At 39.1% G+C, this 27,393-nt stretch overlaps 2 protein-coding genes across 6 annotated transcripts in view; both read left to right on the forward strand.

The window, feature by feature from the left end:
- cadm1a (cell adhesion molecule 1a) overlaps window positions 1-27,393 on the forward strand; it is a 471,405-nt gene that overhangs the window by 365,794 nt on the left and 78,218 nt on the right. For all 5 annotated transcript variants that reach the window (XM_006785090.3, XM_006785091.3, XM_006785093.3 and 2 more), the window contains 4 exons: window positions 4,106-4,258; window positions 5,661-5,798; window positions 16,671-16,829; window positions 25,325-25,421. In XM_006785090.3, coding sequence (XP_006785153.2) covers window positions 4,106-4,258; window positions 5,661-5,798; window positions 16,671-16,829; window positions 25,325-25,421 — 547 coding nt within the window. The remainder of the gene's footprint in view (window positions 1-4,105; window positions 4,259-5,660; window positions 5,799-16,670; window positions 16,830-25,324; window positions 25,422-27,393) is intronic.
- On the forward strand, window positions 9,228-9,985 carry LOC148100980 (uncharacterized). Its single transcript, XM_087846947.1, has 2 exons — window positions 9,228-9,239; window positions 9,395-9,985. The coding sequence occupies exons 1-2, from the start codon at window positions 9,228-9,230 to the stop codon at window positions 9,983-9,985; spliced, it is 603 nt and encodes a 200-aa protein (XP_087703073.1).

Below are 27,393 nucleotides of genomic sequence, written 5' to 3' on the forward strand. Positions count from 1 at the left end.
AGTATAATGTCCTCGTAAGTGGATATCAGGCCCTTGTAGAGCAGAATTGAGTATTTTGGTCTAAGTAACCCAAAATGTGATGTTTACATATGTGGACGCCAGGTCCTAGGAGGTTAAGTGTCCTGCTGCACGGCATGATCATGTTCTGATCATAGTCATGGATCTATGCAGCCACCCCCCATCATGCACTGTGATTACTTTTACTGCTACAAAGCTTTGTCAAACCAAATTGGCGGTTTCCCGAACTCAGCTTCTGACCACTGAGCATTTGTGGTGTGTATTATCAATATATAGAAAGTACCAAATAGAGATCTAAAATATCATTTCACATTTGACCTCCTTCAAAGTCAGTAGACTTTAAAGGTCAATGTGATAATAATGCTATATAGAGTGATTTAAAATGACAACATGTTAGTATTTAAATACAAAAGAAACTGGCTACACTTGTAAGTTTTTATAAATGGTGACATGAATGCTACATATGTACTGTGTACTCAAAATTATGTCAAGTAAATGTGTTTCAGCAGGTAAAATAACAAAAGCCTGCACTTTACACCTGCTTTTACTGCACTGAAATCTTCCTAAAGTACATTTAAAAGAAGATACAAACTACGACTCTATTCCCTTAACAGTAAATCCTGCCCAGAAAGTGAGCAGCCGCAATGAAGGTTTGCTGCTTCTTTTGTTTTTGTTCTCATAGCCCAGAGTTAAGCTTATCAGTGATGATGACTTAGATCTCAGTGACACATATGTCACTCACTGCTGACCATAGCATTTAATGTATGTCGTGTAAAAAGTTCAAGGAAAGCATCTACAGGACAAAATGTTCGGCTGACAGCTGAAATGCTGCTGAAGCTAAAACTGTTCTAAGGAGACGGCATGTTGCTGTTTGGAGGGATTTTTGACAAAGCAAAGGAAGACTGAGTCTTATTAGTTTAATGCTACACTTGTTACACCATATCTCTTCTTTAAAGTTGCGCTGACACACTCGGTTGTCATTTGGACATTGGACTACTGCTCCTCCGTACGGCAAAATCCATGTTTATACTGATGATATTGTGTTTTATATCCTCTTAAGATTTAACACTTCTTCAAATTCTATTTTGTTTTTTGTGACCTCCAGAAACCTTTTACAGGTTTTTTGGATTATTCTAAGCTCCTTTAACAAAAAAATTGTTGTGTTTCCACATTACAGTGCCATAAATATTTGCATGCTGGATTACACTGACTATCCTTCTTTTTGAAACACAAAACATTGGCTGTTAATACAAAAGTCGCTTCTTTAAAAAGGAAGAACATGTCTCGTCAGTAACAGCTTTGCTTCTTAGAGCCTTTACAGGTGTTTTTTTTTTCCCTTTGCATCTCTGTATTGTAGCATGGATGTGTTTGAATCTGGGAACATTTAATTCAATTAAATCATTAGGATTAGATGCTGACCTCTCATTTTAATGAGGGCTAACAAGGCGTTTGAATGAGCAACACTAATTAGGGGCACATTATTCATCTCCTAGAATAAGGGTTTCATTGTAGTTAGACAAAAGAAACTAATAGCTGCGCTAATGGAACCAAGCATATAAGTTGCCTGTTTTTGTTTTTTTTTTTGCTTTCTCTTTGGAAAAGGTGAGGAATATGCATTCAGACGAAATAAGAGCTTTTATGGAAAATAACTTTCTTGTATGCCACACTTTAACACCGCATCATTAAATCTTTTCTGGATTGTTTGCACTGCTCCTTAGCAATTTGTTGTAGTGTTGTGAGCAGGATTTTCTGGCAGAATAATCAAAAACTAAGAGAAGTGCCGGGATAACAGCAGCATCTTAGTGATCTCTTGTTCAGATCATCCAACATCATGGCCAGCGTTTTTAGGCTTTCTTTTTCGGCCAAAGAAGAGCACAGATGCATATTTGGATGCAGATATTTTTCTAGTCAGCCTGGTGATATTATTTTAAATCTATCTGATGCAAATAATGATGCACAAAATCAGTTTTAGCTGCTTGCTTTTTGCATGTCTACAATACCTCTCAGCTTTAAATCCTGATAGCGTATGGCCACGGAAGCCGTGTAAAATTATAATGGACCCCGGAGGTTCTTCTATGTATTCATGTCTGTTTTGAGGTGTTTTGTGTCAGAAGTCTCCGTGTTTAATACTTTAAGCTGTTAGAAAAAAAGAGTGCCAGAGGATGAGTACACAGATCTAAGAGAGTGCAGAGTGCAGAGAACCTGGAGTTGCTGTCAGTCAGAGCAGAGTTTATCAGCACATCGAAGAGGGGATGGGTATGGGTAGGCTTTCATCTTAACCACATGTTGTCATTCTACATTAGAGCTGATAGAGTGTGCTTAGGTAGGTGGGCAAACAAGGTTAGGCAAGATGAAAGTGACTACAGATGAAGAAGAGACAGGATTTATGGAACTGCTCTCAATTGCTGTGTAGGCTCACTGAAGGACGGCCAAGGATGAGGCTTGTGTTAATGCAAACAACGCTGTTAACAGCCACAGTATATCTGAACAAAACTGCATTTATGGATTGAATAGAAGCGAGTAACAAAGTGCTTTACACAGAGTTGGACACTTAGCTCTGTGATTGATTGTTGACTAATTATATTGAGGGGTTTTTTTACCCATGTGAAAGCTCTTTGAGTACAGCTTGAGGTTGTGAAAACAACAATGGCTGGCTCGTATTTGACAATATAAATAAATTCAAATTTCTAGAAAATTTTTTTTTTTACCAGATTTACGCCTACTCCCGGAAAATCCTTGGAATGCTAAACGGCTCTTTGTTTTGCGCTAATATAGAACCAAAAGAACTCAAAGGATCTTCTTAACGAAGAAAAAAGAAACAGAAAACACCAAAGTCCTGTCGTTTTTATTACAGTATTGTTTTTGTAAAGTAAAATTAAAAATGAATGTTTTTTTTCTCATGCTTATGATGGACAAAAAGCTATAGAAAGTTAAAATAGTAAGTAATCTTTCTCACTTGCTATTTGTCATAAGGAGCACACTTAAATTGTCATGTTTGAGTCTGTATTTAAAAACTGGAGGTATGACTTGGAGATGGTGCTGCTAACAAAGCTGGAGGTGGCAGAATTTTATAGGCCCAGATTTTTGTTGGGAGTGACCAGGATGGAGAGCATTAGAAATTAGTATATCAGTGAAACTGGATGCTCAAGAGAGGTGAGAAAGAGTGCAGGCAGGGTGGAGTGGGTGCAGATGAAAAGTAGCAAGAGTGAAAGGGAAGGTTTACAAGATGTTAGTGAGTCTTACTGTGATGTATGGTTTGGTGATGGCACTGGCAAAAAGACAGGAGGTGAAGATGGAGAGCTGAAAGTCTGAAGATTTTCATTGGAGATTAGAAAGGAGTCAGTCAGAAGCACAGCTCAGGTTGAGCAGTTTGGGAATAAAGTTAGAGAGGGGAAGCGGAGATGATTTGAACATGTGCAGAGGAAGGATAGTGGATACACTGGAGAAAGGATGTTGGAGATGGAGCTGCCAGGAAGGAGGAAGACAAGAAGAGCACAGAGTGGATGTAGCGAAGAAGGAGATGCAGAAGGTTGATGTAACACAAGAGGATGCTAGAGATAAAGTGAGGTGGAGGCAGATGGTCTGCTGTCGTGGCTCTTCACAGGAAGAAGTTACAGCTCTAGTGGAGTTGACATAAGGCAGTGGACAGTTTGATGTATTTTGTACTTTATACCCAGATTCTTTTGAGGCCAAAAAGAAATAAAATGCACATTTTACATTATGATCTAATGTTGTTGTTTGTTTAATGAAATAACAGGATATGTTTGTCTCACACCCTGCTCTATTGGATGCTGCAAAATCCTTTTTTTTTAACATGTAACAATAATCACAAGCTAATAATATGTCTCATTATTAGCTATAAGCCTCATTTGAAGACTCCTGGTCAAATCACACTTAAAGGAGTATGGGATCACATACCTTTATAATACTAAATCCTGAATAATGACAAACAGCAGCATGAATGCAACTTCCCTTTTAAATTGCATGAACAATACTAACTTAAAGTCATATAAAGCAGACTTCTACATTTTTGAATGTAATATAATAATAATAAGTTGTGTTGTGTGTGTGTTTTTTTCTCTTTCAGCACTGAAAGACTCTCGCTTTCAGCTCGTGAACTTCTCAGACAACGAGCTGCGGGTGTCACTGTCTAATGTCTCGCTGTCAGACGAGGGTCGATATGTTTGCCAGCTGTACACAGACCCCCCGCAGGAGGCCTACGCTGAAATCACAGTGCTAAGTAACAAAGCGCACAAACGCAATTAGTCTACACAAGGTCTTAACACATTAATAAATGGTATTTGTATAGATGTGTGAGACGTGAGATTGTTTTTGGCTTTTTATGGTGAGCTTAGTGAGAAATAATAAACAAAATATAACGTTTTCAATAATATTTTCACAGTTTTCCTTAAATTTAGAGACTAGGATATTTTGGAAACAAAGCTTGGGACTTTTAACTATAACTGAACAATATTGCTCTATAAATGCTGTTGTGATAATAGCTGATAAATATGAACATAATAATATGACATCAACATGCATTTTTTAAACTTTGTGTTTATTGTTTTATGTTTTCAGTGTTTCAAGCTCGTGATTGTCAGATTTTTTTAAAATATTTGTCATCTATAACTGTAAAAACACTTAGTGGCCACTTCATTAGATACACCTTGCTAGTACTGTGTTGGACCCATTTTGCCTTCAGAGCCGTCTTAATTATTCAGTGGTGGAAACACTCCTCAGCAACTTTGTTCCATATATCATGATAGCATCGCACAGTTGCTGTCGTTTCCATGATGTAAATCTCCTGTTCCACCTCAGCCGTGCTCTGTTGGACTGAGATCTACTGACTGTGGAGGAAATACGAGTTGGTTTGAATTTATTGACATGGCGTGTTATTCTGGTAGAAGCAGCCATCAGCAGCCATCAGAAAATGGGCACGCTATGGTCATAAAGGTGTGGACATGGAACAGCAACAGTACTTAGGTAGGCTGTGGTGTTTAAATGATGGTCAGTTGGCCCCAAAGGACCCCTAGTGTGCCATCCAGTGTGTCTGCTGCTGTAGCCCATCTGCTACAGGTGGTTGCTATGAGTAAGTGGTTGTTTGAGTTACTTTTGCTTTGAAGCAAAGAGCTTCTTGAAGCAATCTGGCCGTTGTTCTCTGAACAACACGGCCCAGAGAACTGCCACTCGCTGGATATTTTATCTTTTACGGACCATTCTCTGTTTCCCTTGGAGGTCGTTGTGCAGAGAAATTCCAGTAAATTTGGTAGATTTTAAAACACCAGCAACCATGCCATGCTGATGTTTGCTTTGGACCTCAGCAGGTTATTCCAATCATGTCTACATGCCTAAATGCTGTCGTGTGATTGGCTGGCTACTAGTTGAACAGTTGTATCTAATAAAGTGGCTGGTGAGTATATATTGAATAAATAACAGCAAAATAAGAGTTATTTAAACGAGATCCAACATGTTCACAGTATTGCAAATGATAATTCCTGAAGTAGATTTTTGCACTTTTCTAATTCTAATTTTAAAAGAAAAGCCTTCTAATATCAGTCCTGTTTTCTTCTTAGCTTGTGGTTTTTAGGGTGTACTGCATTGCCTCAGTGTTTACACAGTTCTGTTTGTGTGTCCTGTCATAGTTCCTCCAGGTAACCCCATCATTGAGGCCCGGGATGAGGTCCTGAGCGAGGGCAACGAGACAGAGATGACCTGCACTGCCATGAGCAGTAAGCCTGCTGCCATCATCAGATGGATGAAAGGAGATAAAGAGCTTCCAGGTACTCTAGGCGCTGTACACTGACTTTGAGAAAATCCCATCCAACAGTCAAGACCTTTCCTCTCTTACAGTTTTTCTCAGTCACTTTGGTGCTTTTCTCACATCACTATTGACATTTGCACAGCAGTTAGTGTATTTCTCAAAACAATTAGTGCAAACTGCAAAACCTAGTGGATAACCTGCAAAAGCAGGTCACTTGCAGGTCACATGACAGTGTACAGTATTCTCTCAGTGTCTTCCAATGCAAAAGAAGGTCAGAACTCGGTGACACTACCTGAAAATGCTCAAGACAGCACTGTGCACTTTTTGCACAGCCATGTACAGTAAAATCTACAGTAAAGTTAAACATTCCTGTAGTTATGGAAATAAGTGAGTACAAGACACTGAATACGTATGTTTCACATTTTTACTGTGTAGGATGTTTGTAATTCTACAACATTGTCCAAAAGAAAAATACTCTACAGTCACGTATTTAGAATAAACATGAGAAACACCCTTTTTGTAGAGCGGTGCACAACGTGAACAATATAACAGTACATATTGTAACTGAACATACGTAAATCATTCTGGCACATTCAGACGTTCCTGTCTGTCTGGCCACATATTCTCATCTACATCACGACGGATATCATCCCTTGCAATGCAGCGAGGAAAGTATCTCCTGGAGTGGCGAATCCACCCTCTGCATGACTCTGCTGTGATGTTGTCACATCCTGCATCCATGGCTGCCAGCAGGGCCATTTGTGCATGTGAACGCCGGTCATAAACCTTCCACCTCCAGGCAGACAAAAACTCCTCTATCGGATTAAGGAATGGGGAGTAGGGAGGGAGATATTCAACAGGCATTCTGTCATGTGCTGCAAACCACTGTCTGACCAGATGTGAGTAATGAAAAGGGAAATTATCCCACACAACAAGATACTTGTTGAGTTGACCTCCACCCCTGTCATTCTCAGGGATTATGGCATGAGAGAAATTGTTCAATTTCGGGGACAGGAAAAAATAATGAAAAAAAGGTAGACCATTTGCTTGACGGCATTTGAAAACGAATTCACCAATTCTGTATGTAATGACTGAAGCAATGAAATAAAGACTATTAGTTTTATTGGGAACGACTATTTAGTATCCAAAAGTATAGTTCATTTTGACTGACATGACATAAGCAAATGATAATGTTGTCGATGGCAGAGAATTGTATGAAAGCAACTGATACATGTCCAAGAGCATTTGCAATTTGTTCAGAGGAAGGAGAAATTGCTACTATGATGTGCACAAATGACTAAATGTTGTGGAGATTGCACTAATGGTTTTGAGAATTTTCATTTTGATCTGAGAAAAGCACCAAAGCGACTGAGAAAAACTGTAACACAAATAAATATATGTACAACTATCCATTAACTCATGTGTGTAAAAATAAATGAATAAATCAAAACACATTTTCTTTCAAAGATCAAAATTTCAAAGATCCTGCCTATATACCAACCGCAATGCAGTTTTATTTTTAGAATTCAAACTAAACCCACAATTCTGTTCACCTGTTAAAATCCAAATGAAGTTAAATAGCTTAAAATTGCCTTTTTGTCCTCTACAGAGCCGGCGTTTTTCTCATTATCCTTTAGAGAAAATAAGTGGCCACATATTTGGAAACCCCATCGTTTTGTATTTAGTGAGCAGCATCCTGCAAGATTCTGTGAATACACAAACGAATAATTTGGATACATTGTTACATATCAGTATTTTTTTCCCTCTTTATATTTTAAGGAATTCAGACATTTTATTTGGAATATTAAGCTAAGGTTTGGCTGAAACGTTTGCACAAGGTCAAAGCTAAAATCAGACCACAACAAACATGTTCTTGACTTGCAGTACTCTGATCACATTTTTCTTTGACTATGAGTTCTTCATGGCAAAAAAACAAGCTTTAAAAGAAGACGCAAGATCAGTGAGTGATGGGTGAATATATTAATACTGCTACTGAAGCCAGGAGGACTGCACTGTTTGGCATTTAAGAAATGACTTGACAAATAGATTCTAAAAATTATTTTATTTTTATATAATTCCATTTATAGGCACACTTTCTTTCTTTGAGCGCATATTAATGGTGTTACTTTTTAAATGGAGCTCTGCTGCGACTTTGAATAGATTCCATTAGAGCAATTTGCATTTGCAGTAATGGCTGAGGCCTGTTGGCATCCTGACAACCTGCATGGCTTCATCAAAGGTAGCTGCGCTTTAGAACTCTGTGCAGAGCTCAGGGGTTGAACAGGCCTCCTGCCAAGCAGCTCCACCTCAGAGCCCAGACAGTAAGCTTTGTAAAGACTTTGAAACAAAGGTCCGAATCAGAAGCTGTTCTAAAAGCCCGGAGCAGGTTCAGCTCCGCACCGAGGCGCATAAAACCTTCAGTGGCCAGCTCAAATCGAAGAATGTTCCATTGTAACAAGGTCAGGGATTGGCTTGCAGCTGGCTTTTAACATCACAAAAAGACTCATTATGTTCAGTATGGCAAGAACGGCAAATTCTTTAGGCATTGAAGAGCCAGAGCCAATGGTCTTTTAGTCATTGATATCACAAAAGTTGCCATAAAAATGAACCTAAATTGTCATTTAAACTGTTTTTTTCTGAACAGATGCACATACATTAGAAATGTATTTCATGTGATATTATTGTTGAGAAATACAGTTAGCACCACCATGAATAGATTACAGTTTTCCTAAACTTACACATATTACTTAATGATATTTAAGAAATGCATTTATCCAGAAAGCACTGTTCCTTAAGTGCATTAAAGTGCATTAAAGTACAAAGACTAATGTTTTTTTCCAGCATACTTACTTTTGTAAATGGAGAAAGTGAAACTAGTGACCACTGTGGCTGTTAGTCACAGTGAAATACTGATTCAGGGTTTCCAGTAACTCATTTAAATAGGAGCCTGCCAGGCTCTGCATACAAAATCCATTCCCATTCAGCATTTTCTTTTTATTTAACACACTGTGCTGTGTCATTGTTTGCTTTCACCGAGTATTCCCAACCTCTTTAACTGAGCTCTCAAACAATGCCCATTTGTTTGTTTTGTGGAATGACAGAAAAATTATTTGTGTAATGCTAAACGCCCTTCAACCCCGCAGACATGTTGTTTTCTCACACTTGTTGGGAATGGATTGACATTTACAGAATAGGGTCAGCACTCTGTGAAGCTCTACAACTGCTAGATACAATTTTTCGCAGTAGCACAAAATACAGGTGTACTTAATGGCTCACTTGTCACAACACTACGTTTGGAGCATGCTGTTTGCTTTTATCAATTTTTGCCATAGGTGAAAAGGTGCTACTAGCTGAAGCAGCCTCAACGGTTGCAAGTTCTCCCAGATAAACCATCCTTTATTATTGTACCTGCAGGTGTGGTCAAAGTTTATTTACACTCGTTATGGGCATGGGTGCCGTGGTAATTTTGGACTTTTTTAACCCTTCTTTTTCCAGGATGGGATGATTGTGCAACATAAATCTTTAATGACTTTAAAAGCAAGAATTGGGTATACAAGTTTGACTTTATTTTGGACTTTTTGTAATGCACACAAGATTACAAGTATAGATAGATAGATAGATAGCCTTAGGTGCAGGCCGTGTGAAGATGCCCCTGAGACAATCCAGCACATAACAGCAGGGTGTAAGATGCTGGCTGGCCGGGCATACATGGAATGCCATAACCAAGTGGCCGGCATAGTATACAGAAACATCTGTGCCGAATATGCCCTGGAAGTCCTGAGGTCAAAATGGGAGCCGCCCCCTAGGGTGGTAGAGAATGACCGAGCTAAGATCCTGTGGAACTTCCAGATACAGACGGACAAACTGGTGGTGGCTAACCAACCAGACATAGTGGTGGTAGACAAACTGAAGAAGACGGCCGTAGTGATAGATGTAGCTGTTCCAAATGACTGCAACATCAGAAAGAAGGAACACGAGAAGCTCGAGAAATATCAAGGACTCAGAGAAGAGCTTGAGAAAATGTGGAGGGTGAAGGTAACAGTGGTCCCAGTGGTAATCGGAGAGCTAGATGTGGTGACTCCCAAACTTGGCGAGTGGCTCCAGCAGATCCCGGGAACAACATCGGAGATCTCTGTCCAGAAGAGCACAGTCCTAGGAACAGCTAATATTCTACGCAGGACCCTCAAGCTCCCAGGCCTTTGGTAGAGGACCTGAGCTTGAAGGGCAGACTGCACGCAGGGGCGAGAGGGGACTATAGACTCAAATATATAGATACATCCCCATTAATATCTGGTTAAATTCCCCTTAGCAAGTTGCACCTCAACCAGATGCTTCTGGCCAAGTGATTTACCACTCTTCTTGACAGAATCGATACGAATCTGTCTTTTAAATGTAGTCCAAAAATTATGTTTTGGGTTGATGTCGGGGCTTTGGGAAAGCTATTCCAACAGTGTAATGTCTACTTGCTTTATCCATTCAAAAGGTTTTGATGCATGTCTGAGGTCATTGTTTTGTTGGAACGCCCAGTCTTGTCCAAGTTTCAACTGTTTACCGTTTAATCTGTAGAATTTGGAGATCGTCCTCCTTAATTATTCTGTCCACTTTGTCCACTTTGTGCATTGTGCTAATAGCACTGGCAGAAAAACAGTCCCAGAGCATGATGATACCACCACTACCGTGCTTAACAGCTGGTACAATGTTCTTAGGTTAGAAAGGTTCATGCGCTCTCCTTATCATTGTGGCCAAATAGCTCAATCTTTGTCCCACTGACCATAAAATATTTCTCCAGAAGGCATTTAGCTCGTCTATGTTAGCAGCTGCCAATTTCAGTAAGGTCTGAAGTTGCTGTTTCTTTCTCGCTTGGCAGCTTTTCAGTCCATGACAATGTGAAACCTGCTTCACTGTGGACAGTGATGCCGGTGTTCCACAAGTTTATGGTAGTTTATGTTTTTCGTAGGCTTGAGTCTTGCTGGGTTTTTGGGTTGTTCTTGAACAATTTCCTCTAAAATGTGACAGTTTTGGTCTCCTTCCACACCTTAGCAACATGGTGACACATCCGAATAACTTGTAGCCACATGAAATGAACTGATGTTCCTGGAAACTACACTGGCTTAGAAATGACTCCAAGAGAGATTTCTTGGTCTCTTCCTCTACAATTCTCCTTTTTAGTTCTCATTGTTCTGAGTGTTGGTCATCCCATCAGTGCTGTCAGACAAATCCTTTTTATGCTGACAAACAGAAACGACCTGTTGTAGTCAATCGTGGTCATAAATGAGAAGTTACTCAGTCTTGACCTTGTCTAGTTAAAAGACACTGTAGAACCTTCAGCATCACTTCTTAAAAGATTCAACTGAGTGTATGTATATATTTGAACCTTCATCTATACTTTTCAAACTTGTTGTATACTCTGCAATTATTCCACCCTGGAAGCTCAAAGAAATCTTTACATGCCCAAAATTAAATCAAGATCTTTCTTTTTGTTTGTTTGTTTTGTTGATGCCACAAAAAATCATTCTGTAAATGAAATACGGGGTTGTTCTGCTGATGCTGGAACTATCTAAGACAAAGGAGTGCAAGAAAATGAAAGATGAGAAGAAAAAGAATGGCCCAGGGTGCTGGAGATCTGGCACTAGAGTAGAATTACTTAAACTGCCTTTGGCTGTCCTTGCCTAGAAGACTTATTTCTAATTAAATGTCTCCGGAATTTAACATAATTACCTTAAAGGATAATCACACTCTCTTAAATATCATTTAAAGGTTGCAATTGTCATGCTTGCCAATTTAAATCCTACCATCTTTCCAAATATGCACAGACCTATTATCTCATCATTATCCTTTTCTTTATTCCTGCTCTTATCCTGCTTGTTTAGTGCTTTATTAACATATGCCCTGACACTAATATCTCCAGTTTTTTAAGCTTGCACAACAATGGAAATCGTAAGAAAAAGGGAATCTTAGCCGTGCAGGTCATTCCTCCCTGTTCGTTTAAAACTAAGGAGAAGAAAGCAGATAGAAAAACAGTCAGCAGGGCACTTCATTGACTGACAGGGACCAGAGCAGCCATTAGCCTCAAGTGTTAAGAGACTACCACAGGGTGATTTCAATTACCCTGCTCTGCCCCAGTAGGAAGACTGGACAAATGGATAAAAGGATATTTGGGGAAAAGTAAGTGATGGAAATGGGGAGACATATATTTTATATAACATTGCATTGCTTCATTTCTTTTCCACAAGGATACTGTCAGACAGTAAACGTTCAAGAAATGAAGTATGTCCGTGCAGGGAAAGAAGACTACTTGAGTTTTACGGTTGAATCCGCAAAAAGTTAAAATACCTCTTCAGCTTTTATTTGACCTTCCACTGCCTTTCACTGGCATTCATCTCTGGAGCTGCCACAGCTCCAACATTTATGTCTCTGTATGTTTTCAGTGTTTAACACAGGTGATATTCCTATACAGAGAACTCTTTACGTTTTAAGGGCTTTTCTAGCTGAGAGAAAAACCCCCAGCAAAAAAAAAGATTAATAAAAAATCCTTTATATTTATTAATTGCTGTCTTTAAATGACATTTAGATCGGTAGTGAGCACGACTTTCAGTGGTATCTAGAGGCATTGTGGTTTCTTCTATATAACCACATATAAGCCATAGCAAAGGGCACTGAGTTGTGAAACTGCTGTTGCTGGTCCAGTCACCTCAGCATTTAAAAATAGATCACCAGAGGCAAATTACTTCCATATAAATTTTTATTCATCAAGGCAGCATGGACAAACGTAAAATATACAGATTTGTGCCGCTAAGCTAACAAGGCATGACCTTGACAGTGCTGGTCTTTAGGGCCACGACTTCAAAACAGAGGGAGCATGCTGCATCTGCTCTGATATAACTAGGCTCTGCTAGATTTTGTACTGCTATGAAATTTTTTTAACCAGCAGTTAAACTTCAAATCCTACATTTCTAAGCTCATCCAGTCTTGTTTTCTTCATGCAAGGAACATTGCAAAAAAATCGAATCTACACTATCAGGCAGCAACTTGGACATTTTAATAATAATAATTTATTTGAAAGCGCCTTTCAGAACACTCAAGGACACTGTACACAGTAGAATAATAAAAGCAACATAAAAACAAGCAGTTTACACAATCATAAAAGCATTTTAGTTCACACTTTAATCTTCCCTTGTCTTCTCTTACACTCCTGTCTTCACTTGGTTCAAAAAGCAGCTCATATACTAAATAATAGCCAGTGTTCACTCCTCAACCCTTTCCTTCCTTCCCCGTGGCTCCCAGCGAAATTCAGAATTAATTTAAAAACTTTATTAATTACTAACAAAGACCTAAATAGAGGCTCCTTGGTACACATTTTCCTTACAAGTGAAAGATCCCTGGCTCAGTCCTGGGAGAAGACATCAATTCCTTTGGGTTTGTATCAGGAAGGACATCCGGCATAAAAATCTGTCAAATCAAACATGCAGAGCTACCCCCTGTGAATAAGGGAGCAGCTGAAAGTAGCACAGACTGACAATGCCCATGCTCCTGCTTATTTAGTGACCTGGGAAGTCTTTATTCAAGCAGTTGGCCTGATTGGGGTCACTTTTGACTATTGCATGGTCTATTTTAAATCCAGAACAGGCTTTTGAGGTTATAGAACCTTCGGCTACAGAACACACAAAAAATACATATATGAGGCCAGATATATGACTTTAAGCTCATCTCTGTGTATGAATGTTGTATAAGTCTTCGTCCCAGTTGTGAAGTACTTTAAAAAGTGCTATACAAATCCATTTATATTTATTATTAATAGTAGCAGGAGGAGTAGTAGTAGAAGGAGTAGTCCTTAACAGGGACAAGCAGGAGTCTTCATGGTCTATGACATGTGCACACAACATCGTAGTCAGAGCAGGTGGAAGAGAGCTGGGAAAGGTGGAGGTATGCTAAAGAGATAAGAGGAAATGTGAATGAGATGGGCTCTGGTGTAACAGTGAAGAGTTAGTGAAGGTGGCTGAGTTTAAATACCTGGGGGTCAACTATCCAAAGCAACAGACAATGCACAAGAGAGGTGAAGAAGAGAGTGCAGGGAGGGAAGATAGCAGCAAGATTGAAAGGTAAGGTTTACAAGATGGTAGTGAGACCTGCTATGATGTCTAGCTTAGAGACAGTGTAACTAAAAAAAGGCAAGAGGTAGAGCTGAAGATGTTAAAATTTTCATCTGTAGTGACCAAGAGGGACAAGATTAGAAATGGGTACGTCAGAGGGAAAACGCAGGTTGAGTAGTTTGGAGATAAAGTTGGAGAGGCAATACTGGGATGGTTTGGACATGTAAAGAGAGATAGTGGATATACTGGACAATGGATGGCACTGCCAGGCAGGAGGAACATAAGATTCATGGATCGAGTGAAGGAGGGGATGGTGTGATAGGAGAGGAAGCTAACGATAGGGAGAAATGGAGGCAGATGATCTGCTATGGTAACACCTAAGGGAGTAGCCAAAAGAAGAAGAAAGAGCTAATTATTCAGAAAGTTATCGGTCATGCGCACCTCTTGGATAAACTCTGCTAAGTGGCTGGAATTTATAGCATGCTGGTAGACAATTACATTAGACAGTTGCTTGTGTAGTTTGATGGACTGAAATTTAACATGAAAAGATGTGGACCTGCTGGAAATGATTATTGCATTTGACCATGGAAAATAAAAAGTGTGCTGCTTTTAGCTGGCTTGCTGGGATTCAGTGGCCACATATCTTTCTCGCATTGTCTGAATACTGCTCTCTGCCTAGCTAAAAGCTACACCTTTTGGGTTCTCTTAGTATATTTCATGTGGTAATACTTATCAGAGTGAGCTCAGTTGTATACTCTTAATTAGCAAGTGTAGGCCTAAGTAGACTGAGGAGCTATAGTTGTTAGCACTGTTGGACTAGCTAACCCTGCAAGCCGATACTATGATGCTAACTTTCAAGCACATACTTGGTTTTCACATATGCCAATGTCATTGTGATGGTTTGTGGTTACCAGGCCTACAACTTGGTCTTGAAGTCTGCCTTAAAATACAGACAGAGCTACAGGCAAAGATGAGGACGTTAGCTGCATATCATTCCTATAGCACACAGTGGATGATACACACAGGAAAAGGTAGAGTGGCTTGGATGTGCCAATCCAGGAGCAGAATGTCAGGAAATGACTTTTCTGGAGTGTTGGAAATGACAGATGGTGTAAAAAGGAGGATGGGGAGGAAATAAGATGGCGGATCATTAATCATCTTAGAAACCATTTATTCTAAATTTACCTTCTACTTCCACACCTTTGCACCTGCCTTTGTGAACAGCTTTTGTGGGTTATTATTTTTATTGTGGTATAAATTGTCAAATGTAAAGCACAAGGTTCAGACACCCAGGACTCGAATGAAGACATCTTTTCACTAGTCTTTCATGCATCTCAAAAGACATTTTGATTTGAGCAGACCCCTTCAGGTTCCCATTTCAGGTGCTTGCATACATCTAAAGCCTCTAGTGGTATTTATTCATGACAACCTGTTCCTTTACACCATCCACATCACACAGGTTTGCTTTCCCAGCTTCCAAAAAGACAGTTGTCACCACAGTGACAGGAACACCCCAGTGGCTGAGCTACAGAAGAGTGAGTGGAATGTGCACCGAGTACATATTTTACAGCTAAAATGTGAATTGATGGATGCAGCCGTTCATATTAGCACAGAGTTTCTCCTTTTCTGGCATTTTTTTTTTTTTTTGCAGGCTCTTTCTCTGATGTTTGTTTTATTGATGGGACACAAACACGCTTGTGCAAATGACTACGAGGAAGTAGGACAAAGGGATAAAAAGGATCAATCTTTCTTTGTCACTCTACTGTACAGCATTCTCTGCATCTATGTCCCTCATTTTTCGCAATGAGGCTGTCCTCGTCGTTGCATTTGAGAACATCTTGTCTGTGTGATATTAAAGAGTAGCCAGTAATAAGACGAAGGACACTTCGCGAGCTTCAGATCTGGCAGTGCCGTACAAAAGGTGGCCACACAATAAATCTGGCTTGATAAAGCCTAATGAGTGATTCACAGTCGCACAGTAGCCCCTGACAGCAGGCAATTTTTAGCTGATTCACCTTATCGGACCATTTTCAAGGACACGCTTCTCACTCCCACTGTAAATATTTTGCAAGGTCAGGGGAAGAAAGACATTCCCCTTGCAGGCGAACAATGGCTGTCTTTGTCAGTCCTTAATATTTCAAACCTTGGCTGTTTTTTTTTCTCTGGTAGCCTTGAGTGCAAAGCTGCCATCATTGATATTTTGTAAAGTAAAACTGTTCAGCAAAATACTCTTTCTTTTTTTTATAGCGTACTCCCAGATGAATCAAGGATGCATAAAATAAACCTCTGACAGAAGTAAGGAAGAAATCCAAAATAAGTTTTGATAATATTTACCCAAATAAAAGCATATAGAAATTATTGACATTTTCTCTGCAATGGCAGCCTAAGCCTTGGGAGCTCTGTTTTCCTTATATGACCTTTGTGGGCAAGGCATACATTGAAAATCAATTGATCCCTCAAGCAGGAAATCAACCAGCCTACAGAATACGAGGAGTCCTTTAAATGATTAGGACAGCAAGCTGTGCAGTTTTTATTTTAAACCAAACTCCAACTTTTTACACCAAAAGAGCGAGTCAATGTTTGGCGCTGTTTGCTCACACCAACTAAAGTCCTGCTATGGCTGCTGTGGTTGGATTTCCAGGCGAGCTTCCTAGAGGTGCTTCTCTCACAATACAAATACTGCCCCAGCAATTTCTGTTCCACACCCCAGTGCCACTGGATAGATCGTTCCTGCCAGAACCCTCTGAGTGAATTGATTTGACCTCCTTTATTTGTTTTGTCTTTGTTCTTTCTTACCATAGGCAAGCCCAAAGTTGAACTGACCTACGACAAGATGTACACAGTAACCAGCCGACTGACGTTCACCGTTAGCAAGGAGGATGACGGCGTACCTGTGATCTGCATCGTCGACCACCCTGCAGTCAAGGACTTCCAGGCACAGAAATACCTGGAGGTGCAGTGTAAGTGCTTCAGCTTGGTAATAAATTAGAAATCAGCATTTGATGGATATTTAAATAGCGTTATACTTTCCCCTTTTTCCTTTTTTCTGAGTATCATCTGCCTAACTCATCATCTTAATTCAGAAAAATGGACCGGATTAGAGAAGAGTGTTCCATTCCTACTAATTAAATGGAATAGATTTGCTTTTTTCTTACCCGCAACTAAAAGTTTAATGCATGAGGTGTGGCAGTGACATTGAAAGAAAATTATGCATGTTATAATGAATAAAAGGGGAAATTGGACTGTAACACAGTAGACAGTTCTATCTTCACTAATTAAATGACATAAACTTTCCACAACCTATCCCCCCCACCACCCTCTGAAAGTTTGGTGAAAGGCTTTGCCATTGGAAAAAAAAAAGATTCATCCTGTGTGAGTAGGAAAAAAGGAATGTAGAGGTGGTTTACAGATGTAACAAAGGAGAAGGTGTACAGGGTTCATGCAAAGCTGAGGATGCAACAGAGTGGGTGAGATGGAGGGTGATGATCGACCCCTGAAGGGAGAGCTGAAATACGACGTGTTTAGTTTCCTCTGGAAAAACATGTCGGTGTTAGATTTGAATTTCACTTTGCTCTTCCCACCTCTTTGTGAGAAGCATGGGAAAAAAAATAGCAGATCTAGTTGAATGCAAAACAGATGCATACTTAAAAAGCTATTATCTTGGTGACACAATGGCCAGCACAAGCAGATCTTTTCAACTGGTGTTTTTACCTGACTTCAGACATGCTTTGGCTGCCTGTGGAGTATTGTGGTGCAAACAGCAGAGTGCACAGTGTGCAGGTGGTAGTTTTCTGTGGAAAAATATTTCACATGTGCATCAGAAATAAATATTTTAGAGTTGTGTTTTTTTTTTTCAAATGTCAATCATTTCATTAGGAAGGGCATACCAAATGCACGCCAACTGTTTACTACAAATATTTGCTACGAATGCACAGCAACAGTGCAAAAGAATATAAAATAAAATATAAATAAATCTAAAACCGTGTTAGCTCACTATTAGATTTTAAATTACAGGGTAATCTGTGACAGCTAGGATCACTTAATATTTTAAGTCTGGGCTTCGTTTTGATGTTGTGAGAGAAATGGCAGTGGAAAAACTCCATGGTACTCCAAAAATGTAACTATTTTCAATTGAAAATGTTTTTTAATACTTTAATGCTGAGGCTATTTTTAAATAAGGGACATCAAGTCAATGCTGAACCTTAAGAGCTGTTAGGAAGCAGCTAAAAGCTCCCTGTGGACACAGAACCTTATATTTTGCTAATATGAAGTTTATGTTTATTATAACAATTAGAACATTTATTTATGAGTTAGTTTTAGTCTCGGTGGCCGGGTGCTGTTGCAGAAGCTATGTCATGTTTATTTCTCAGTCTTGTATGATGCACAGCCCTGATCACATGACCTCAGGGTCCTGTTGGGATGGATGGATGTCAATGTACAGCCATGCTTCTCCATGCAGGACCTTGAAAATTCATGGACAAGCTAATATCCAATCCTTAATTTCCATTTGTTTTTATTTTTATTGACAAATATATATAGATAATATGCACTCATTAAGTAATCTTAGTATTTATTGCTGAGCAGAGAAGGACTTGATGTCTTGTGCTCATACCATAACACTCTGCACCATCCAGACCATTATATAATTTGCACTTCTATGCTTAGATTAACTAAACTAAGCAGCGGCTTATAGATTTCTACAACATCTTTCAAAAACATAGAATGTTACATATTTTCCTCAAGTGAATGAGACAATGAAAACAAATCCTGCCTTCACTGTAACCAAACAGCCTCCTCAGTGAATGTACTGTCCATTTGCTGCTTCTATTTGTATGTGAGGTACACACATTCTCAGAATTCATTAAACTCTAAAATAATGCCCCTGTTTTCATGTAGGAATGGTTAACAGAATGTTTATCTATCTAATCATCTGACCTTGTTTATTCAACTAAATGTTCCTTAAAAAAACAACATGTGGCCCATAATGGAGGCCAGGGGCACACTTTTGCAGCAATAGCCACTTTTAATTGCAGTATTATATATATATATATATATATATATATATATTATATGTCTGTGCATATATATATATATATATATGCACAGACGAGTCTTCTCAATAACTAATAATAGCAATAACATAACACTGCTATAAAACAGCATGCAACAAGTAATTAAAATCCTAGACTGAATGTTTAGATCTTTTTGTTAATAGTGAATGGTTAAAGTTCTGTATTTATTGTTTCTGTAACCTTATGCCTTTGGCCTCTGGCATGTCCTAGCATTTTATTTAAAAAAATAAAATCTCTTCTGTCACTATCTGACCTTTCTCTATGAGCACGAGAGGAGGAGATCAGCTCATCTACAGAGGCAGAGTGGCATTTTGCTGGCCTCTGATAACAGGGAGCTCACACTGACCACCCGGCTCAGTGCCTCACTCTGCTCCGTGCAGGGGCTGAGGCTGCCATGCTCTTTGCATACTGTAGTGGGTAACAAACAGACATAAACAGTCCTCCTCTCTACCTTATCTTTGAACTCTGTTACACAGTTTAATATTACATAGCAACTGCTATTAGTGTATCCTACCTATGTCCAGAGGAATTTTGTTTCTCTGTGGACTGTCTAAAGACTAACGGTCAACTGGTATGAATTAAGTAGATGTTTACTAATTGAGCACTCGGGGATGTGATAAAGTGCAAAATGCACAGTTTGGAGTCACGATTCTGTGTTTTTTTAATTTATCTGTCTTAGCAAAAGGACCAGCATTGTATAAAATTAGTGGAAGTATTATTGTTTTTCAACCAACACCTTTCACAACTTTTACTTTGAAAACTTTCTGTTTCTAAAGCATTAAAAGGCTCTTAGTAGTCATGGTTTTTATTGATCATACTGCCCCTACTGGTCACTAATGTTACAGTCACACCAGAGAAAACAGTGAAGGAGCAGCTGACAACAAAACGTGCAATCGACACGCCGTTCCACCATGTCGATTTCACTATTTGCCTCTTAAAATCAGTAAAAAGACACGCATGCAGAATTTACAGTAAGTTGCAGTAAAAGCAGAGGGAGAAATTTTATTTCAAGCCAACATGAAAATAACCACGGGAAAGCATTTAAACAGACATTATTAACACATTTTCACGTAGATACATATTAGAATAGAATAGAATTAGAATTCAACTTTATTGTCATTGCACATGCACAGGTACAGGGCAACGAAATGCAGTTTGCATCCATCCAGAAGTGCTTTAGTGATATAGATATATTACAATATATATTAGCAATAATATAGATATGTAAGTATGTTACAGAAATGGGTCTATTATGGTATGTTATAATGTACACGGTATGAAGTATGTTAGGAATATTCTATAACTATAAGTATGTACAGGCTGTAGTGAGTACAAGCTATGTACAGGCTATGAACAGGATATAAATATGAAAATAAAAACTATACAGAAATCTGAGATATACAGTTTTACAGAAATGTGAACTATGCAAGTTATAAACAGTTGTAGGATTGTAGGATTAAAAATTATCGTATGATTATTTACACAGAACTATACAGTAGTGCAGTTAAGATAAGTGAGATATGTGGATAATTTCTACAGAGGCTATATAAAGTGCTAGTGATTGTGAATGGTGGTTCAGTCCATGTTATTATTGTGTGTTTGAGGGTACGGTTGTCCATTGTGTGTGTGTGTGTAGGTGGTTGTGGGTGTGTGTATGTCCAGTCCATGAGTTTAACGTGGGTCAGATGTCAGGAGGCAGAGTTCAGGATTAGCTGCCTAGATTCATCATTTCTGGCAGTTAAGCACCCTGGAATGACTTTAAATATATTATCGCCCCCTGCTGGTAGACCAATATCTGCATGTAGTGATGCAACTTCTGCAAGCGAGTCCATTTTATGTTTTGCCTGTTACAGGTTTTATGGATGAGACAATGGGTCAACCAAGATTATTAATCATTATTAATCATTTCAATGAGACTTTAATAAACTGATCGTTCCCAGTTAGTTATTGGATTCAAAGCAACAGAGTCAGTCTGCTGTCAATTTGGGATTGACTCAGGTGAAGCTGGCACTTGTATCATTATATTATCATTGATTAATGGTGATAAATTAACAAAAATCTGTGCAAACTACTTACATTCTACTTTTAATCTCATCCAAAATGGTAACATTGTTGCAGGATGGAAATTTACCTACAAATTTGCAGGCACCCTTGCTTTTATATAGCATGTATAGCCAGAATTTAACAAGTAGTTAAGTTCAACCCCAACTACAAAAACGAAGCGCAGAGGAGTCGTGCTCATTGGTGCACCCTGACTCAAATTGATTGCAGCATGTTGGCAATCTGCCTGCGTTTATTACACTAGATGGAAATTAGTCACAAACGTTAACCAGCCTGTCTATCAGAGAGTGACTCCAGCCAATCCAAGACTGACTGCAATTGTTTAGAGACGGGATGCCTCCCAAGAGGTGTTGTGCGCAGTTGTCTTGCAATCAGAAGTGCTCAGCCTGAGGTGGAATGTGCAACAGTTCATTGCCACACTTACGAAAAAATTAAACACAGTCACCACAACCACCGTGTATTCCTAATCAGCAAGGAGATTGCTCTTGGACTATTTCTCCTCTAGTGTGACTGAGCCGTTAGCTAACAGAAAACTGTTTGGAAAATTCAAACTTTGGTTTTTGTGTCCCTTAAATGTCGAGAACTATATGTACAATCTTTACAACCCCAATGAACTGTCTGCTTTTTCCTTCTAATTGTCACCACAGAGCCCTTCCCATTAACATATCTAAAAAGTGCATATGTCCGGTGAGAAAATTATGAATGACAAGACTAAAATAAAGCCTACTTCTGCAGTTTCTACAGTGACATGCAAGTTAGCTTACTGATTAGATGCAGTACACTGGTTGATTTACATTTCATTCACCCACTGTGTAGGCAATTTGTGAGTGGAATGGAGAGCATTGTGTAGTAAGAAAAGGCGGAGGAAAAAAGCCCATTGTCGGGGGACAGCATAATTAAATAAGACACTAATGATTATGTGTATAAGAAAGCAAGCTGTTTGCTCGGATGCTGGGTTGTTTTTCCCATAAGGTCAGCTGGCTGCCGAGAGATGGATAGTGCCGTCTTGAGTGCTTATGAGGTGAGGCACACAATAAAGCAAATAATTCAGTTAGCATAATGATAACGGCTCTCTTGCATATGGTAGACACTATTTCATTTCCACTGAAGTGGCAGCATCCGAATCTGGCAGCACAGTGTTTTCCCATCAAACAGAGACAAGCAAGCTTTGCCATAACTACTTGAGGCTATCAAAACAACCTACAGATGCCTGGCGTCCTTCATGTTTATGGCTCCGAGATGACAAGGTCAGATGACGTCGTGAGCAAAGAAAAAGTTGCAGGATGCCATGTAGTGCCTGGAGTGGAAATAAAACCAAAGGGTTGCTGTCTAAATCCAAGCATGCCCACTGAGCAGAAGACTTGGCTTTTTGCCCATCTGCTGTCCATCACAGAAACTGAAAGCCAGCCACTGACAGGGTGTGATTTAGACAGATGGATGGCCAGACACGTGTTGTTTATTGCCGAGAAGGTCGGACAGCAGCGTGGAACTTTACCGCCAGCTTTGAAATCATAACTCAGCCTCGATCATTCCATCTACAGGCTGATTAAAAAACACACGCACCAAAGAGTGGATTTAGGCGATAAAAAGAGGAAGAGAACGAGAATAATTTGCATCATAACTGGTAAACTATAATTACTCTACTATGAAATAAAATGGTTCCACTGAATGGCATTTCTCTCTGCCATTTAATGTTTTCGATTTTTAACAAAACTAGAGCAAAACTTTTTTTTGTCATGGGGTAAAAATACTCTTATGCTCTTTTTATTACATTCAAGTAAATGGTATTTGTGACATCCATTGCATTTACAAAAAAGATGGGGATGATGTTTCCCTTTTGTGATGTGCTGTTGCTGGGCAGACGGCAAGATAAAAAGCAAATGTTCTTCGGTTTTCTGTCAGCAGGACACCTCATTGACTGGAACCATCAACCAAAACATACCTGGCATTTTTAAACCTTAGCAAAAGGTTGTATGTCAGACGAGAGCTTCCGTTTCCCATTTCCCATTCAGTGCATGGCAAGAACGAATTCAATCCCTTATCCATTTGATAGATTGAATAAAACATTACATTCAGTCGTCTCTTACGCCAAGGTGAAAAAAAGGCTTTGATAGCACCAGCAACAGTCAGTGCGATGGGAACAACCAAAACTCCACGGGTGCAGAGAATAGCACAGCGGTGACTGTCAAAGCACCCCACTGATTTGTCAAAACAGCATTCTTACATGCTTTTTTTCTCCAGCTGTAACAGCTACTAAAGTGCTTTTGCAACTTTAACAGGAAGCATCTTTGAACATACCAAGCTACTAGTGATCCTGCCCAGTTCCCACCTATCATTTCCTAGTGCTTTATGTTTTGCTGTCTTCTTTAATTTACATATCCACCAAAGATAAGATAAGACAACCTTTATCAGTTGGCTGGGGCAGGGAACAGTGGCAAAAAGAAATAAAGCAGGAATAAAAATAACTTTATAGCCTAGAACCTAAAATGTACACTACACAAAAATATGCTCACATATAGCTGGTTTGATGCTCTGTAATCAGTATGCACAGGCAGTAATAGCAGGAAATTTAAAGGAAAACACCTTGAAAGTAATTTACCGTTTACTTAATGTCAAGTCAAATCCCCCCCGGACTAAGCAACATAGCAGCTCAGTCCTAATAACAATAACACTGCCTTTTAGCAACTTAAACATGACCTGGCCCCCTCTGATACTTGAACACCGCTGAGGCAGGTCATGGATGTTGTTCTTGTTGCTGTATTTACTGTTAATCTTTGCACCTTTTAAGGGTTTGCTCTTCAGGCCCCATTCCCTTTCTGTTTTTTTAAAAGTAGAAGCTATTTCAAATGTTTGCCCGGAACATTTTAACCATTATTAACAACTTTCTGTCTATCTCTACGGTTTTTAACATGCCACTGTTTATCATCCGTATAAGGAGAACGCATTTAATGGAAAGATTCCCTTTTATGCTTCCTGTGTTTTGTGGGGTTCCCCAAGAGTCTGTACAGGGAATCCCTGATTTTTTACCATGTACAATATAACCCTGGAAAAATCAAATGTCATGTGGAAAAGAAAGTGTTTGCAGGACCTTTAAAAACAAAGTATATCCCAGGATTTATCAGCCTGTAGAACCCCCTTTAACAGCGATAACTTTATATAATTGTTTTCTGTGTGACTTTATCCGTCTCACGTCATTGTGGAGTCATTTTGGACCAATTTTCCTTCCAACATTGCTTCATTTCAATGAGGTTTGTTGCATCCGTTGAGGCACAACTCTTTTAAGGTCCCACCACACCATTTCAGTTATGTTGACTTTTACTTGATCTTTGCTGCATTCTGTTGCTGCTGTGCTTAGGATCATTATCCTGTTGCATGACCCAGTTTTAATCAAGCTTTAGCTGTCAGACAGATGGCCTCAGATTTGACTCTAGAGGAATCAAATTTAAGAACAGAGAAGTTCATGTTTGACTCACTGACTGCAAGGTGTCCAGGCCTGTGGCAGCAAAACAAGTCCGATTTATCACCCATCCACTGACAGTTGGTATGAGGTGTTTGTGCCGATATGCTGCGATTGGTTTTCCCTAAAGGTAGAGCTATGCAATATGACCAGCAATCTCAACTTAAGTCTCATCTGTCAAAAGGAGATTGTTCCAGAAGTCTTTTGGTTTGTATATAACTGTATGTCCCCTTTAAAATCTCAGATTTCAAGTGCTGGCTTAGTATCTCCAATTGTCACCAGAAGGTGCTTCATGTAATATAAGGTAAAAGAGCCCACATTAAAAAAGAGGCCAATTTCTTAGATGTACTTACGTGCTGTCTGATGACTAAAATTATGCACCAACTAATAAATTTAATCAATATTTGGTTGCTTCTTTCATTTGAAGATCCACAAAAAGGATTCACAGTGTTGTTCGTGGGTTCTGATTTTCAGATTACTTATTTTAAGCCTTGAATGGTCAAGATCTTAGATGTGATCTCCCTGCTCCTTGGACACCTTATTAGTGCTCGAAATCCTCCCTCAGTTCATATAAATGCGAGAAGTCGGCAAAGCTGATTGACACCAACCAATGCCTCGTGCAACTTCATTGTTCTGCATGTCACTCCCAGGTTGAATTGGATTTAGCAGTTTTACGTTCTACTCCTGACCACAAACTTCAGCTTTGATGCATGTGCTTATCATTTTGTGGGGGCTGGATTATGTTGATACTAAAGTTATACTATAAATAATTATACAGCAGACCAGAATTCATGATAAGAACTTGTAGTTTGTCACTAATGTTATCTGGATATTTAATACTTTGTGTTTTTCTCATTTTTTTCAGACAAACCAGAAGTTAAGATCGTGGTAGAATTTCCTCAGGGTCTGACCAGAGAAGGAGAGAACCTGGAACTGTCGTGTAAATTCAGAGGCAAACCCGAGTATGACACAAGCAAACACACACAAACATACACATTTAACCAATTAATGATAGCCATGGTGAAACAGGTATGCCTGCCTGCTAACAGTTGCACATAAGTGTATTCACTGACATACCATCAGTGCATTGTGGCGTGTGGCTCTGTCTTTTACTGTTTTCCTTTTGCTGTTGAGAAGTAATGAACATAGCAGCAGTTAGCTTGCACTGCCATTAAAAAGCATCTGTACATGGAAAAGACATAATTTCAAAATCTATGATTATTCAATCACTTTTTTAAAAAGTTTTTTTTCACAAATCATGGTCACAATACATAATGAAAACGTTGCAATTATACACAAAAAACAAACAGAAAACCCAAAAAGAACCCCCCCCCCCCTCCCTCCCCACCCGAGGCTCATGTAAAGAGAAACAGAACAAAACAAACAAAAAATGTTTTTATATAGTCAATAAATGGGTTCCAATCACTTTTCTGCCTACAGAAGGCTGTACGAGGCTTTTGCTGTTAGTATTAGGAATACAGTACTATGCAAAAGTCTTGAGCCACCCCTGATTTCTTCACGTTTCACTTTCTTATTATATTTAAAGTAGTCTTGAGCAATCGTTCTCCAGGCTTTCTGACAGTCTTCCAAATTTTTCTTTGGATGTTGGCTGCTGTTCACTCATTTTCAATCCAGTCTTTGTACCTGACCATTTTCAGAGGAATCTTTTTTTTTTCTAAGCTGCTCAACACTGAACAAAGACTACAGAGTTTGACCATCGTGATTCCCATAGAGTTAACTGAAAACTTTGCGTATATGATAACTGAGGACAAAAGAAGAATAAGCACGCCTTAAAAAAAATATCTACAGCAGATGAACAGTATCCAAAAGTCATGTCCTGAAGAAAAAGGAAAAATCCAGCTCAGACTTGACACAGGACCTCAGAGTTGCATCTGACCCCGGCTGATCCAACAATGGAGAGTCATCAGAAATGGTCTGAGTGGAAGGGTGGCACAGATCCCAAACACACCAATTTCCCATTTTCCTAGAAAATGTGGGGTGGCTCAAGACTTTTGCACATCACTGTACATATGGCATGTTTTTGGTTTTTGGTATTAGAAATTTGCTCACTGCTGTATTTTTTGTTCTGCAAGAATATTCTGTCTGTCGAGTTTGTACTGACTAAAGCACTATTTACGTTTTTTTAATACGTTCATTTAGGTTCTCACAACACAGGAAAGACCATGGTATACTTTTAATGTAGTAAAAAAAAACAACAGTGACTTGACACACAGTGTGTTTATGTACATTCAATCAAAACCCAATTCAAAGTGCTTTTGTTGCTAAACCTAACCACAGATGGAAGTCTGGATGTGAAACCCGGTCCTTTGTGTAAGAGTCGCTTTGTACGCCCACCATCCACCAGAAACACCTCCTGCTGTCTATGTTACAATTTGTAAATGTGGCACATTGGCACACAAAAACTAATGTTAATCTAATGCAGCCAGACAGTACGTTCAACCCAAGCATAAAAAAAGGGAAAACACAAAAGCACTATTAGTTTGTGATTTATTGGAGCCTTCGTTGAACTATGAGAAAACATGCAAATATGGAGTGCATATTGCTATTCACAGTATCATGCATTAATTTCATCTGAGGCTTCCAGACCATTCATGGTTACACTGCACCTTTGAAGTTATAAAAGGACATAAGTCCAAAGACTTTCCCCCTTTGTAGTTAGTATAAGACCGCAAAATAAAAGTGAACGGAGAAAAGCAGACAGAAAATATTCTACTGGATTTGAGAACTCAGAAGCAGCAGTTGGTTTAGTTGAGGTAAAATGGCGAGGATACTATAAATTTAGTTTTCTCATTAGCTAAACTGGCATAACTTATAACGCCAGTGATGAATCATTGGCTTATTGTAAGTATAGAGTTTTTATTTTCTTTTGATGGGTAACATAACATATACTGCACACACCTCCAAAGTATGTGT

Source organism: Neolamprologus brichardi, chromosome 10 (assembly GCF_056152115.1).
Source record: "Neolamprologus brichardi isolate AB-2024 chromosome 10, ASM5615211v1, whole genome shotgun sequence".
Taxonomy (NCBI): domain Eukaryota; kingdom Metazoa; phylum Chordata; class Actinopteri; order Cichliformes; family Cichlidae; genus Neolamprologus; species Neolamprologus brichardi.